This window comes from Diabrotica virgifera, chromosome 9, assembly GCF_917563875.1.
Source record: "Diabrotica virgifera virgifera chromosome 9, PGI_DIABVI_V3a".
NCBI lineage: Eukaryota > Metazoa > Arthropoda > Insecta > Coleoptera > Chrysomelidae > Diabrotica > Diabrotica virgifera.
The window spans coordinates 222,534,232-222,551,993 of NC_065451.1; the positions used below are offsets into that span (position 1 = coordinate 222,534,232).

Sequence of the window (17,762 nt, forward strand, 5' to 3'; positions counted from 1 at the left end):
ATTCTAATTTTAAAAAATACTTAAAATGCGTATTTCATACGTCTTGAAAATGAATTCTTTAAAAAAATTTTCCAACCATTTGCAAAAAAGTTAGGAAACAGCAAAATAAATATACGATATCTCCATTGTTTATAATTTGTTTTAATTGTTTCAAAGCTTAAAAGTGAGTCTATGGTACAATCTAATTACTCACAAAGAATGTCAAAAATTAGTGTAATGGTTATATTTTAATCAAAGATTAAAAAATCTTTTTTTTTGTAATTTTTAGCGCGAAAGTAAGTAGTCTTGATACAGAGCCGGAGATAAAATGTTCACTCGAAGCGACTGACACGCTTAAACTCGCGCGAGTTGTGTATGTGGGCGGGTAGCTACGGTACTGTATTATTCTACTTTCGCGCGTGTAAATTACAAAAAAATATATTTATAATCTTTAATTAAAATATAACCATTAAGCTGATAATCGATATTGTTTTATAAATAATTAGCTTGTACTTTAAACTCACTTCTACGCTTTGAAAGAATTAAAAAAAATTATTAACACCGTAGTAATGGTATGTTTACTTCGCTGTTTCATAACTTTTTTGCAAATGGTTGCAAAAAAGTTTTAAAGCATTCATTTTCAAGATATTTGAAATGCGCATTTTAGCTATTTTTTAAAATTATAATATATTAAAAACTTTCTGAGAAACGCTAATTTGTTTATAACTATTTTTTTTAAACATTTAAAGATTATGCAAAAAAATAAAAAATTGATATTTTGTCGACAAAATGTTAAATAGGAATCTCATCTTTATAAGATTTCAAAGTTTGATCAGTGCATCATAATTATTTTGGTTATTATTGCGACCGTAAATTATTAATTAACAATTGAATTGTTGCTAAAATATTCGTTTAATTTTCACCAGCTTATGGAACTATAATCTAAACCAAGAAGGCTTTTAAGTCACCAAATTATTTAATTATTGGTAAATAATTACTTATCTGAAACTTTATTTGAAAATTAAAGATTTTGTTGGGAAAACCCCCATTTTCCGAGGAAAATTTTCGTCGGAGCAGATCGGGAAAAACACGTCTCTATGCAGAATTTAATCACGGTGAATTTTTATTTGAGCGTTTTTGTTGTAAAGTTAAAATCTTCGGAGTTCTAGAGCAATAATTGAAAAAAACACGATTTTCGGGCGCCATTTTGTTTATAAAAAAAGTAGCACACTATCTGCGGACTTTGCATACCTATATTATTAATATAAATATAGGATCTTATAATTCGATTCCAGCAATAAAATTGCTGGTAAATAACTTTTCCCCCAAAAATGGTCTATTCTCCGATAATCAGCCCAGACTACAGCTGAACAACTCGTTTTCTTTCCATAAAATGTTTTCTCATCCATAATTCCAAACTATAGTTCTAATAATCGAACTAGAAGTTATACAACTACACCTTCCTTGAAATTTTGATATGAATCACAAAACAAAAGCCACTTGTACGAAAACAGTGAGTAAATTCAGTACGCACGTGTTGTTTTGACACTACCGAACACAAATAGTTTATCAGATTTAAGACCAACAGTGACATCTTGTAACCAGCAGCGAAACTAACAACTGTTCCAGATTTGGAACATGGCAGCGAATGGGTTAACGGCGTGGTGGCTTCATTTGGCCTCCCGGGACGCTCATCATCAAAAACACTTGTACAACCACGAACAAATTCAGCTTTCCAAAATTTTACTGTTGCTAACGACGGTGCAGACTCACCATATACTTCGTCCAGGTCGGCTTTGATTTGCACATTCGTTTTCCCTTTTTTGTGGAGGAACTTAATCACCGAACGATTCTCGATTTTTTCCATTTTTTCCGAAAACACAAAAGTTGTTTGCTCCTGACGTCTGTAAAAATTAAACTAATAGGTTTTTAGCTTAAAATTTTGACAGACCTCATATCATGAATGGTAAATGTCAAAACAGAGAGCAATTCGGTATCAAGTAACGAAGTAACGCTATCCATCAAAGGCTAGTTTTATATCAATCTATCGTCGTAAGTCAGATGGAAAGCAATTCGAGGTCCAAGAATTTTTGCCATTGTCTACCCCTTGGGAGTCGGTATTCTCTTTTTTTTTTTTTTTCATATGGGGCCATTTGTCACTGGGTTTCTGCTTCACATGCACAATAATACTTGCTATTGATGTTTTACCTTTTGATATTGGAATTAAAATTATGCGTACGCAATCACAAAATACAGTGGCAATGACCTTTTCGACCCATTGATCGACTGTTGACCGCTACGGAGCACTTTGGCCGTCTTCGACGCCAAGTCACATGCATTATGCTTCATAAGGTCCAAAAACTACTGAGAAATGGTCACAAGATAGTTTTCATCAATGGTTAGCAAACGGGGCCCCCCATAGACAGGAAAATGTTTTCGTATTCAAAACTTCCTTCAAAATAAGGCTAGTGCGCTCTTTTCCAATTCTTGTAGCCTCTACCAATTCATGCACCTTCACTTCACCATCAGCTAGAACCATTTCGCGGAATTCCTTCACATTCTTCGGTGTAACTGCATTGGCGGGCCATCTAGTACATGGTTCGTCCAATCTATAATATAGATTATATATTATATACGACCACTATGAAATTCACGGAACCAATATTTAACAGTGTAGTCTGAAGGAGCATTAGTCTCATATTTCGCTGGTATACATACCTATGATTAATGTGATTCCTAATACATTTCCAGTGAAAATAATAACTCTTTGATAAGTGTTGACGATACAATTTTTTTTAAATGCGTGTCCGCGAATATAACTCCCAAAATATTTATAACGAAAAGATTTAGTTCATAATTAGTGTGACCAACTAGTCCGAAAAATCCGGGACATGGCCCGAATTACGAAGTCGTGTCCCGGTGTCCCGGACAAGGCTTCCGGGCCATCCGAATTTTCAACGTTTTGGTAAAATTCTATTTTGAAATTTTGAATACGTTATTCTTCTAAGAATTCACATGAAACTGAATTGGTGGGACGAAAAAATTCATGGTGGGTCACCGTCATTGTTATAAAGCAAATTTCATCGCAAGATAAATAAAATTTTAAGAAACAAGCAATACAAACAGTGAATATATTTTGTTCGTTGTCGTTGAGGTCAATTTAAAATATGAATGGATTGCTTTTTAAAGGTTTTCTTCTCATTTTTAAGCAAATTCAATCGTTCGACAAAAAATATGATACTTAGTAAAAAGTAATCAGCATAATGATGTTCTGAAGCTGTTTTCTTGTGGCATATTTGACAATTATATTTTTGATGGGATTAAGCCACAATTGGTTGTAATGATAATTACATTTTTATATTAACCTAAATTTATATTTACATGGAAATCCAACATCAGCTGATTTTCTAATTTTTCTTTTTTTGAGAACGATTTGCCGATCGGAAGTCGAAACGTCAAAAACTAACAAAAATGTAATACTTATCATTACAACCATTTGTGGCTTAAATCCCATAAAAAATATCATTATCAACATAAAAATGTTAAATAATCAATAAAACGATGATATTAAGTTTCTATATTAAAAAATGGCCCGATTTTCATTGAAAAGTCCCGGATTTCAGGTATTTTTTCAGCCTTGGCCCGGATTGGACTGAATTGGAGTTGGTCACACTATTCATAATAGATGCCGACGAAAACAATCATTTCCCTTTCTGTTTCTTCCGACGAAAACAATTATTTCTGTGAATTTTTTAGTAATTATAATTTTCGTGGACCCACAAACAGAAATGTTTTTTGCTGATACTCATAAAAAATAAATTTTTCCGCTAACACCTTATTAGGGATTATAATTTTCACAATCATAATCGAAAATAATATTTTTCGCGGCGTTCATTGAAAGTTCTATTCTTAACGGCATTTTTCGGAGTTATACTTTTCGTAGGCGGCGGCGATTTAATCGAGCTTTTTTTGTTTTACTTGGTCGTTTTATTTCTCAAATAATAACGTTAATGAGAGATCGCAAATAGTTTTTCTCCATATACGTAATTTTTCTAAAAGTCAAATTTATGCTGCTGTCAAAAATATACTAATGGCCGCACGTTGCTAAAATTTGACGTGTGCCTAAAAAGTTAGACTTTCTAGAACTAATCTTCGTTTTGTGATCACAGCGCCCTAATAGGTGAAGGAGGTTACTATACTATATTACTATACTTCGTTGTACCATGATCTGGTACTTGATCACCAGATATTTGAACATATCAGAATTTAGCATTATTTTTTGATATTGTTTTAATCTATCATTGAATGTTGCCATGACATTAAACCAAAATCACCTCTAACGTAGAGATCTATCATTAAACAAGTTTGGAACATCAAAGTCAAAGTTTTCAATCTAATAGAAATATTGAAAATATTCCTAAAAGATTGAAGCGAAGAACACCAGAGGGAATTCAAAAACTTACAATTCACGACCCCGTCTGTTCAGCTGGTAAATTCCAACGGAAAATGGACCTAGTTACTCAAAGGAGTAAAACCAATAAAAATGTATACCATTTTTATTCAGTTGCAATGCGAAGGCAAAACTGTCTTATTTTTCACTTAGAACAGAGAGCGCAAACCAGCACTATAAATCGACGATTTTCGACTCTAATTGGAGTCATCATCAGAGAGGCGTCATCATCAGAGAGAGTAAAACGTGTTGCAACGTGGGGATAAGCTCTCTGAAGTTGTGCTCACTACGGAGAGCAATGGATTGTATCCTCGCTCCGATCCTTGCTCCCTGGTATATTCGTTATATTCGTGAATTCTCGCATTTAAAATAATGTATTTATTTTAAATGCGAGAATTCACGAATATAAATACCAGGGAGCAAGGGTCGGAGCGAGGATACAATCCATTGCTCTCCGTAGTGAGCAAACCCTGAGTTTCGTCACTTGGGGCAGATAGCAGCAAACCTACGCCTCTCTGATGATGACTCCAATTAGAGTCGAAAATCGTCGATTCAGAGTGATGGTTTGCGCTCTCTGTTCTAAGTGAAAAATAAGACAGTTTTTTGCCTGCGCATTGCAACTGAATAAAAATGTTATACATAAGTTTGGAACAAGTTGTACAACCTCCACCCTATTATTTTAAAATTATCACAAACCTACAAACGAGATTCATTTCCACAACAAACATGCGTTACCAAACAAATTCTCTTTCGTTACAGGTTGAAGATGACACCGACGATAGTGATAATGACGATGGACCTCCGTTCGTTGATGTACCATCAACTAGTGCAGATGATCAACCTGGACCCTCGGGCGTTGGCAAAGATGGAGTAGAAGCACCGTGAGTACTTGTTTTATTTCACACCAAATTGTACCTTTTACCTGGGTGTACGTCACACGGTGCTGGTTCTGTCAATATTTTTGGTTGTTTTAGTTTTTTTCGATGATAGTTTCGCGAAGAATTTACGATTTTATTAGAATTATTTCTCAAAAGAATTTTGCTGCGTTATTAATTTGAGATAGATATTTATTTTATCAGTTTTTCGTGTAATGATTTATCAATTTTGTCAGTCAGTTATCACTTTTGAAGAAAATGAATTATTTAATGATAGGAAGTGTTTAGGTCTAAAGATGGTATTTTTATTTGATGTGGCAAAACCAGTAGTTTTTTTGTTTTCATGTTTTTTTATTGCAGTCATTTTCAATTGTTTATGTATAAAGAAAAGTACATCCAGGTAACCTTTATACCATCAGCAAATGCTAAAATGGATTGTCTTGAAACCTTAAAAAAGTTCATTCTCCTCATTTTTCTTTTGATTTTTTGTGAATTTAATTGTGTGATTATGTTTTTGTTTGATAATGCGTTGTTGCTTTATTTTTATATAGAAAGGGAGTTGATTTTCTGCTCAGTTCTTTCACAAAAATAAGAAATGTTACTTAATGTTTCTGTCTGTTTGAAAGAACATTTTTGAAAATTGATTGGCCCTTGAAATTTAAAAATAAATCATTTGAAGACCTGTACAAGACTTCCTAAATGTTTTTTATGAAGTTTGTCTGGTTTTAGCATTATAAAACAAGAATTGATCGCACAAATTTTTATATTAGCTAGAAATATTCTTGCTGCATTCGGTATTTTGAAAATGTTTTACTTTAAACATTTTTTGACTGAGTGTAATAATCATTTCGAACTAATATACATTTTATTTGAGTTAGGGACCAATGTTGTGGAGTTGAGCTATTTTGAACAGATACAATTTCACTAGGTACTAAATGCTGCAACATAACTGGATTGATTGGTTCAGCTACTTTCTGTATCAGTCAATTGACAGATGTTTTTGAGTATTTAGTATCTGTGAATTGTGTTATTTCGATTTTTAATGTTTGGAGAATCCATTTTCCAAGTGTTTTCTTTACAAAAGTATTAAATATGCAATTTTAAGTTTTGATGACCGATACTATAATCAAAATTATTATTTTTGAGTTTGTGAATGAACAGACATTTTCTCAGTTATTTAGTTGAATCATTGAACAAGAAATAATTTTTTTATTTATATAGATTTGCTGATGGCTCCATTTTGTGTGATTTGTATTTTTTATTTTGTTTTGTGTGCTTTAAACAAGTTTGATATTGGTTGTGTGATCAACAAAAAACAAGTACTCAAATTTAGTAAAATAAACTTGTTTGAAGCGCGCGCCATTTGATTGTGTTTTATTCCTATTTATTGTTGTTTTTTGTTCGAATTTTGCCAATTTTGGTAAAATTTGACGTATTTCAAGTGTTTTTTCATTTTTTCACTGAACGATTTAAAATTATCCGATTTGTGATAATTTTCAGTTCAGTGATAGTAATGAAAATAATATGAAGATGGCATATTTTGTCAACTTCTTGGTGATTTTTCATTTTTTTAATGCATCAAGATTCATCTCTGGTGATTTTTCAATGCATCAAGATTCATCTCTGGTGATTTTTCAATGCATCAAGATTAAGTACCGTATTACACTTTCGTTAAATTGATGTTGAGAAGAAATCCAAAATTTAAATTTAAAATTTGGAACATTCTCACATCAATCATGATCGAAAATGTAAATATTTTAATTCAAGGTTCCAAAGTTATATTTTTAATTTTGGAACCATTTGCATATTGTCGAAAGAATTCGTTTTATAGAACAATTTATTTAAATTGTTCGTTTTGTTCGTTTATAAATTTGGATCTTCAAACCCAGGTGATCATAGTTGCTAGCAGTCCCAGTGCTAGGGTGTAAAAGATGTCCACCTGCAAAATTAGCATAGACGTCCTTCGTTTATTTTAAATTAGTATTTTGTATATCACCAGCAGAAAAAAGACCATTTTGGCGCCCACTTGCAGGCCCGTTATCGCCGGCCCTGGTTGCTAGGCATTTTTATCGCGCCGTTATAAATTTTCGGTGCAACATTGTTCAGACTCGATCCCTCCACAGAGACGGGTGACCTCGATTATCGACGTTGCCAGATGGTAGTTAGTGTCGGTTGTGGTTTTGTTGAAAATTTCGCGCAGTTGCCACGTTGTTGACGCTTCAGCAGCTGCAATTTATTGATCCGATACCGGGAATCGTTTTTACGTTGAATTGTTTGCATGCTTTTGATGATTCTTGTTTGATACATTTGATAATTTTATTGGGAATATTAGTGAGTTTATTTTGTAGTTTTTTATCACATTCTACATTTTAAATGATATTCTATTTTTTAAATGATACCAAAATACTGTGATGATATATTTGCTTAGTTATCGTGAATTATTATCGTCTGTTTTTTATTCAAATTTTACAACAAAAATCTATTATTACTTATCTTTATCTACTAAATTAACAGTAACATTGATTCCAGACATTATTCTTAAGAAATATCATATTTTACCAATTTTTTGGTATTAACTTCGTAAATACGTCGTAATAGTAGTTAGGACACTTAAGATGTATTTTTTTCGAAAATAATACTATTCGAAAAACTAGTATTATTTTTATAAAAATATATCAATCAGTAGGCCTTAAATTAAAGTATTGCAATACAAACTTGGGAATGAGCTCAAACTTTATGGGGTAATATGCAAAGTATACTTTATAAATTTGACAAGAGAAAGGGTGCACCCTGTCAAGATACCAAGGCTTCCACGGACCACAGGGACACCCAGTCCTTAAACCGACTTCCAGATGTCATCGTTTCCATTGAATTCATCATCCAGAGGGCCCATTCCATTCGTTCCTGCCATGATGCTGCTGTAAACGTCATCCATATTTTCATCAAATTATTTGAGTTTAAGAAATAAACTTGATTTTTGAAAATTCCATGTTTTTATTTTCCACTTGAGAACTTGCAACTTCTACGATGCTTCTGCAGATATCTTTAATAATTGTTAGAACAAAAAATAAAAGCTTTTCATTATTATCAAAATCAATTAAATGTTATTTTTGAACTGTCCCAATTTCTATGGCTATCTAAGAGACTCGTTAATATTCAGCTCAGGTGGGTGCTACTGTTCGAAGTGTGAAGTTACATAAACAAGGGATGTTTATAAAATTGGTAGATCACTTGTTTCTGGAATTCCACACCTCGAGCAATAGCACTCCGCTGAGCTGAATATTAATTAGTCTCTTACATAGCTGGTACTACTATACAATACTCATCGTGGAAGTTGTGTTCTAAATCATCTAAAATTTGCTGTGGTAAAATAATAGATACAGAATTGTTACACAAATTTTCTTTTAATTTTTGCTGAATTTTTCCAAAGTATTTTTATTTTCTGAAAATGAGCACGGTTTTTTACTTTAGCCCTTTATTTAGTTTCAATATAGGATACACTGTGAGCATATTGGGCCAAAAATAAGTCATGGTATTTTGTTTATTCGTTTCCATAATTTGCATAAGGGGTTGTCGAATAAAAATTTTTGGAAACGAATTCATAAAGGCACCAATGAACATTTTTTAGCAAAATATGATACATGTTTTAGGCTCAGTAGATAATGTAAATAAAAAATATCGTTTTTTTGCCGGTACTACTCTTGTTCTCAACATTTTTGTATAATTTTTATTTTACCACATTCAAGTATATAAAGAGAAGAATAACCTTCATAAACCTGAAGTGAAAAACTACATAAAGGTGAAGTGATAATGAATTAATAACTATAAAAACTGGTGATACTTTTTAGTTGATTTCTTTTTCAAGCTCGCCATTCGTTTTCAGAACTCATCGAAATAACTCATCGTCTTTATAAGCAATTCTCTGCTTGTTTATAGGAAAATCGATACCTTTATGGACGGTTGTTATTCTGTACAGAAATGTTGGTCAATTATACTCTAATGATTTGTTTTATATTTGATCTGTACACGATTTTCCAGTACGAAAACCCTGTTATTCATCTGGTAAACTTATCCTCTGATTTATTAGTTCTTGTAAAATGTAAGTTTTAGGGTAGTATTTAACAAGGTTACATCTCTATAGTTTACTGGCTGTTTTTTAGCGAAAAACTTGTTTTTTGAAAACTACTTTTGACTTCCTGCAATGTCAACTTAGCATATCTCCATTGTTTTCTTTCATTTGATCATCATTGACATACACATCTCTTTGCTATTCCCAGACTTTAGAAAGTTCTTTAGTACAATTCTTTTTCTTCTCACACAAGGATTCCCGTTGCCACATAAACTCGATAGGTGTAATCATTTACGTATCTGACAGTTTTGACGTAAAATTAGGACTTCAGAAAAATCTTTTGGTAATTTCCTTTGGGTCCTTATACTGAAAACTTATCATATTATGCTATTCCTGAAGAAATTACCATATTTCATCTTACCTGATTCCGTTTGTGATGTGCAGATAAAGAGTTGACTGGAACTGTTTTTTAAAAATACTCCTTTAGGGTTATGAAGGTTTAAAGGTTGATAGGATTTGGAGTAGCAGATGGGCTTTTAAAGGTAAGTGATTTTTTTTTATATAAAGAGCCGGCAAAAAATCTACATTGCCAAATAAATCAAGTCATGTTTCATAAAGTACAAAGTTTTAACAGTTCTTTGTACAGAACCCTTTTGGTACCAATGTGTGCAAAAGATAATAACGAAATAAAATCTAACGTGCTATGTACTAAGAGTACAAGTCATAAAAAATACCTTTCGGGATTTTTATATATTTTTGAATTTTATAATTAATAAGGTATCAAAATGAACAGCAAAATAGTCAATTACTACAGCTATGAATCATATTTTATCGCCATTTTGATATTTATTTACGTTTATATAAAATAAATCGGAAAATGAAGCTAGGATCAACAGTACATTTGAATTTGTGAGAAATGAGTCGATAATGAAAAAAAAAAAGTTTTCAAAAAGCATTTGTACAAAAAAGACCACATAAATCTATTTTATATTATAAAATCAACTGATATGGTTATGTATATCGAATATAATGATTAAAAAAAAAAACAAAAATTATGTTAAAAGATCTTTGTGGTACAACTTTTCAGTAAAAACACAACATACAAAATATTTCCACTCCGGGACGAAAGAATCGCCATGAGCTTTCCAATCTTCTCTGTTTTGTGCTGTTTGGTGCCTGTTTCTCCCCATTGTTTCTTTGATGTCTAGCCATCGTTTTTTTGGTCTTCCTCTACCACGGCTGTGCTCGCGTGGTCTCCAATGTAAATGTTTCACGTCCACCTTTCGATGTTTTGTTGTACCACGTGTCATACCCAGTTCCACTGAATTTGCGCAATTCTTAAATTACATATTTTACCTTGGTTCTGCTTCGCACGTCCTCATTTCGTATATATTGTGTTCCCTCAGAGATACTCGATAACAGCTCGTTCTGTCGTTCTCATTCTATTAACTGACCTTTGTGTCATGATCTCCATTCCATAGGTCATAACTGGCAGAATACAACTTATACAACTGTTGAATACCCTTTTTCTTTATTGGTATCTTTTTGTTTTTCGACACATCACTGCGTCTTCCTACAGCTCCCCAAGTCATTCTGATTCTTCTAGTTATCTCTACCGTTTGATTCTGTTTGCCTAGTTTGATCGTGTGACCTAGGTATAATACTCTAAGCTAATTAGCAAAATTCATGGGAAAGTCATTTACCAGCAATTTTATTGCTGGAATCGAATTATAAGATCCTATATATTAATAATACAGGTATGCAAAGTCCGCAGATAGTGTGCTACTTTTTTTATAAACAAAATGGCGCCGACAAATCGAATTTTTTTCAATTGTTGCTCTATAACTCCGAAGATTTAACACTACAACAAAAACACCCAAATAAAAATTCACCGCAATGAAATTCTGCATAGATATTTTCCCGATTTGCTCCGACGAAAATTTTCCTCGGAAAATGCGGGTTTTCCCAACAAAAACTCAATTTTCAAATAAAGTTTTAGGTAAGTAATTATTAATCAATAATTAAATAACTTGTGACCTAAAAGCTTTCTTGGTATAGATTGTAATTCCAGAAGCCGGTGAAAATTAAACGAATATTTTAGCAACAATTCAATTGTTAATTAACAATTTACGATCGCAATAATAACCAAAATAATCATGATACATTGATCAAACTTAACAAGGTTATAAAGATGAGATTGCTCATTTAATATTTTATCGTCAAAATATAAATTTTTCGTTTTTTTGCATAATTATTCAATTTTGAAAAAAAAAATATGTAATACGCTGGTCTAATTAGTAAAGTACAAAGAAAGGTTATTTACCAGCAATTTTATTGCTGCAATCGAATATTATGATCCTATATATTAATAATATAGGTATGCAAAGTCCGCAGATAGTGTGCTACTTTTTTTTGTTAACAAAATGGCGCTCCCAAATCGTGTTTTTTTCAATTATTGGTCTATAACTCCGTTTAACTTTACACCAAAAACACTCAATAAAAATTCACCCCAATTTAATTCTACATATAGGCATGTTTTTCCTGATTTGTTCCGACGAAAATTTTCCTCGGAAAATGTGTGTTTTCCCAACAAAATCTCGAATTTTCAAATAAATTTTTTGGGCAAGTAATTATTTATTAATAATTAAATAACTTAGTGAAATAAAAGCTTTCTTGGTATAGATTATAACTGCAGAAGCCGGTGAAAATTAAACGAATATTTTAGCAACAATTCAATTTTTAATTAACAATTTACAGTCACAATAAAAACCAAAATAATCATGAGACATTATTGATCAAACTTAGAAAGATTATAAAGATATGATGCCTATTTAATATTTTGTCGACAAAATATAATTTTTTTATTTTTTTGCATTATCTTTAAATGTTAAAAAAATAGTTATAAACAAATTAACATCTCTCAGAAATTGTTTATATTCCAATTTTAGAAAAATACTTAAAATGCGTATTTCAAAGGTCTTGAAAATGAATGCTTTAAAAAAATTTTCCAACCATTTGCAAAAAAGTTATGAAACAGCAAAGTAAATATACGATTGCTCCGTTGTTTATAACTTGTTTTAATTGTTTCAAAGCTTAAAAGTGAGTCTGTGGTATAATCTAATAACTCACAAAAATATCAAATATTAGTTCAATGGTTCTATTTTAATCAAAGATTAAAAATACTTTTTTTTTTGTAATTTTTAGCGCGAAAGTAGGCTTTATACAGAGCCGGAGATGTTCACTCAAAGCGACTGACACGCTTCAAACTCGCGTGAGTTGTGTATGTGGACGGGTATAATACATAATACATAGCCTACGGTACTGTATTAGTCTACTTTCGCGCGTGTAAATTACAAAAAAAAATATTTATAATCTTTAATTAAAATATAAGCATTAAACTAATAATCGATATTTCTTGTAAGTAATTAGCTTGTACTTTAAACTCACTTTTACGCTTTGAAAGAATTAAAAAAATTATAAACAACGCAGTAATCGTATGTTTACTTTGCTGTTTCATAACTTTTTTGCAAATGGTTGCAAAAAAGTTTTAAAACATTAATTTTCAAGATATTTTCAATACGCGTTTTAACTATTTTTTAAAATTAGAATATAATAAAAACTTTCTGTTAAACGTTAATTTGTTTATAACTATTTTTTTTAAACATTTAAGATTATGCAAAAAAAATAAAAAAATTATATTTTGTCGACAAAATGTTAAATAGGCATCTCATCTTTATAAGATTTCAAAGTTTGATCAGTGTATCATAATTTTGGTTATTATTGCGACCGTAAATTATTAATTAACAATTAAATTGTTGCTAAAATATTTGTTCAATTTTCACCAGCTTCTGGAACTATAATCCAGACCAAAAAGGCTTTTAAGTCACCAAATTATTTAATTATTGGTAGATAATTACTTATCTAAAACTTTTTTGAAAATTGAAAGATTTTATTGGGAAAAGACGGATTTTCCGAGGAAAATTTTCGTCGGAGCAGATCGGAAAAAACATCTCTATGCAGAATTTAATTGCGGTGAATTTTTATTTGAGTGTTTTTGTTGTAAGTCAAAATCTTCGGAGTTATAGAGCAATAATTGAAAAAAACACGATTTGTCGGCGCAATTTTGTTAAAGTAGCAGACTATCTGCGGACTTTGCATACCTATATTATTAATATATATAATCATAAGCTTTGATTCCAGCAATAAAATTGCTGGTAAATAACTTTTCCCAAAAATGGCCTATTCTCCGATAATTCAGCCCAGACATAAATACTCTTCCGACACTTTCGATTTCACTTCCATCGTAAGTCGATTGTGATATCTTTTGTCAGGAGTGTTACTGGTTAATCATATTAGGTAATACCGAAAAACAACCCACATGATTATTCAGTTCATATGTCCGGCATACAGAACAAAAAACTACCTGGCTACCAATATGAAGGATCTATTAAGGTTCAATCAAATATTGAAACATCAACAAATAAATTTTAAAATTTTACAATATTTAAAATAATAAATAGGTGTATTTAAATTGTATACTTTGTAAAAAATTTTTGTACCTCATGCTAAAAACTAGGTGGAACAGATCATTTTTATTTAAAATATTAACACGTTGGCTGCGGTGAGACAAATGTTGTCTCATGTTGATAACAGCCGCGTGACACCGTAGTTTTCTCAAAAACAGAAACATGAGTCGTGGCCGTAGGGACCCACTTTTTTTAGACATTGCAGCCAACGTTAAACGCCACGTGAGTTTTATTTACCTCAAACCCTGTTTGGACCAGGTGTTATGTGAGTAAAATATGAATTGAGATTCTGAACATAGAGCCTGTAGTCAAACAGTAAAAAAAAAATAATTTGGCGGGTAATGTGTTAATAAGTAAATATCAGCCTACTAGACTGTAAAAAAGACGTCCTTTTGGTCCAATAAGCGAAGAGGTTAGGAAAAGACTACTATGGTAACTGGTATGGTACTATGGTAAAAACAAAGGGATTGTTTTTATAGTCGATTCAAGTTCGTTTTTCAGCATCAGATTTTTCGGGACGGTCTAGTCCAGTGGTGCTCAGACTTTACTGCGTGAGATCCACCACATAAACTGGCAAGTGTCAAGTGATCGACTGCTAGTAAAAAAACAATTTTGAAAATAAAAACTTTATTGCACATGTGATAAAAAGTTGTAACTAGAGAGAGTTGTAATTAAAGTCATGTTTTTAATCTTAATTTTATTTGGATGTCGATGCAGGACAGTGGCATATCATCCGCAAGTTTTTCATCATGGTAATACGTAATTACCGAGGGCCAAACGCAAACATGATGAGAGATGTTCGTCATTTAGCCGAATACGATACTATGATTTCACTACCTTCATTTGGGAAAATGCAGACTCACACAAGTACGTTGATCCAAAGAATGCTGTGGGCTGCAGACCTACTTGCTTCAACGACTGATATATTTGTCAGACGTTATGAAAGGCCAAAATTTCGAATCGGTAGCTTTGAACTTACGGTTTATATCTGAAATTATTTTCAGTACCTCATTTTGGTCGGAAATGATCTCCTTATTGAAAGTAATGAATATTTCAGTGGCAATTTTTTCCACATCTTCACGAGAAAATAGATTAACATGAATGTTACAATATGTCAGTTTTTTTTAAAATCGGCGAAGCGTCTTTCAACTCACTATGAACTGCTTGCAGCTCCGTCTCGTGATATACATAATTTACATGTGCGGTTACTCATTTTTTCAACCATAGAAAGTTGTTTAATCCTTTCTGTTCATTTGATTACTCAATAATTTCAATTTGTTGACAAACGAATGTACTGCGCTCATTATATCGACAATTGTTTTATTTTTCCCTGTAGTTCCAAATGATGTGCTAAATCTGATACGAAAGCCAGATCACTGAGCCATTTTTCGTTTTCAAGTAGATGAGGGTCGTCCTCTCGTTCTTCTAGAAAAGAAATTATTTCGAGAAGTAACTCCTGGAACCTATCTTAAGAATTTTCCACGGCTCAACTACCTCATATCCTCGTGCAAAAGTAGATCAGTATGTTGCTCAGAGTCGGTAGCTTCCAATTGCGCTTTAAAAAGACATCGTTGCAAGCTTCGCGCCCTGATTGAATTCACAATTTTTATTATTCCAAGTTTGGGCAAAGCAACTTAAGACCGAAAAACGAGACAAACACACTTATCTTTACCATAGTAAACATGAATTCTATTTCCCACACATTATTAAAATTATGTTTTACTTTTTTTACCGCACTTATATCGTCTTTTAATAGTGTTAACTTGGTAATGATTGACTGACTAAAGAGAAATACAATGCCGAATCGGCATTATCGCAACTTTTGGGTGAAGAAGAAAGGCCATATTTCGATCATGCCCGTGTGGTAAGTCAGCGCAGTCCCCGTCTTTTCCATTTTTTGGATTTTTTCTGTGAATCGCGATCGACTTCAAAAACTTTGGCGATCGACCCGTTGGGCACCGCTGGTCTAGTCTATATACTATAACATCCATTTTCAGTGCTGAGTATAAAAAATTGATTTTGAACTATGTAAATCAAATCAAGTTATTGAAATTGTTTCACCTAACTATAGTGTTCAGCCAAATAAAACAGTAACTCATTTTTTCAGATTGTACATACAGATATTGAGTTTTAAAAGCAACATTCATGGTATTCGTTTTCAGATCCAAACGTTCGTCAAGCTTTTTATCTGCCCTTACAGAAAATTTGCAACTATCCGATATCCTTTTTCCTAAGATTTTGTACTGCGTGAAGTGCGCAGATTGTTTCAGTATGGATCATGAATGTGAAAGTTGCAATCTCTCATGCGCCTTTTGCAGAAAACCTGTTCAAGACATAGGTGTCGAGGAACACAATTGCTTTTCTCCATTTTTCAAACCAAACAAATTAGACCAAAACAAAATTCAAGTGAAAAAGAGGAAGTACAAAATCAAGAAACCGAAAGAGAAAGATAAGAAAGACGCTTTAAAACGGAAAAGAAACTACAGATGCAAGAGGTGTAATTTAAAGTTGGATTCTAGAACCGCTTACCAAAAACATGGCTATCAGGTACATAACGTAGAAAAACATAAAGTTTGTAATTTATGTGGAAACAGTGTTGTTAATTTGAGTCAGCACATCAATGCAGTTCATGGAAGTCCAAACAGCTTCAAGTGTCCAGAATGCGATAAGAGCTTTTCGTGTAAAACACGTGTCCAGCGTCATATGTTGGTCCATAATAATACGTATAACCATATTTGTACGACTTGCGGGAAAAAATTCAAGACTCCTTTCTCGCTGCAAGTTCACATGAGGTCACATGACGAGGTTAAGCCCTTTCAGTGTACTATTTGTTTAAGGACGTTTACTACGAAGCAATGGAGAGATAACCACATGAAGACCCATCGATAGAAAACGACTTCACCGAGGTTGTTCGCATTTTTAATGTAAATACAGTAAAACCGATTTATCTGCAACCGCCAAGAGAACCGCCACGACACACGTTCGTTAATGCGGGTTGCAAATCTGTTATCTGTACATAATCAAATTTTTTGCTCTTAATATTTGTATAATGTCATGAGTAGGGTTCGATAATTTTGTCACGCACGGGGAGCTATACTACAGTATATAGCTAAATAATGAAATATATATTATAGTAAGTACACTCGGTAGACGATACCAGATATATTCCGGAATATGTAGTACCTGTTTAGTATCTCGTAAACGGAAATCGGTAAACAATTTAAAAATTCCGTAGTTCTGCGTTGTTGGTGTCGTCACAGTATAAAGAGGGACAGTAAAACCTCTTCTATGTCGGCACTTTGATCTCAAGAAGTAATACCGGCAGTACGCAATTGGTAATTCACCAGTGGTGGATGCGGGTTTTCCCTGTTAAAATTCGTACGTTTCTATGCGACTGGCAATGCGAGAGTGGGGTAAAAGCGACTAGGAACATTGCGCGACTAAAGATTTTACTTCCAATTTTTCGGAGAGTGGTTCTACTGTCCCTCTTTATACTGTGGTGTTATCTAGCTAGAGAACGTGGGCCGTTCGCACATGGTTCGATCGAAGACACATCTCGGAGTGCGCGCGTCTTGCTCGTCTTGTAAGAACCCTGCGACACAAGCGATTGCTCTCCACTCTCCGCACACTTTTCTATTCAGTTTGCTCAAATCTTCCAACCAGGAAGAACGCACTTTTTATACAGTGTCTGCGTAACTTGGAACCATATGGGAAACTTCTTTAATATCAATTTTACGAAAAAAGTTATTCTTCATAAAGTGGTCTGCATAGTCTAAAACCTAAGATGCAATCATCAGATATCTATCAATAACGAGGTATTTCCAAAAATATCAATTTAGCTTAAGAGTAAAGTGCCTTTATAT

At 32.7% G+C, this 17,762-nt stretch overlaps 1 protein-coding gene across 2 annotated transcripts in view; it reads left to right on the forward strand.

Annotated features, from left to right (window-relative positions):
* Positions 1–17,762, forward strand: part of LOC114325046 (uncharacterized) — a 196,771-nt gene that overhangs the window by 20,633 nt on the left and 158,376 nt on the right. For both annotated transcript variants that reach the window (XM_028272973.2, XM_028272972.2), the window contains exon 4: positions 5,189–5,310. In XM_028272973.2, the coding sequence (XP_028128774.2) occupies positions 5,189–5,310 (122 nt within the window). The remainder of the gene's footprint in view (positions 1–5,188; positions 5,311–17,762) is intronic.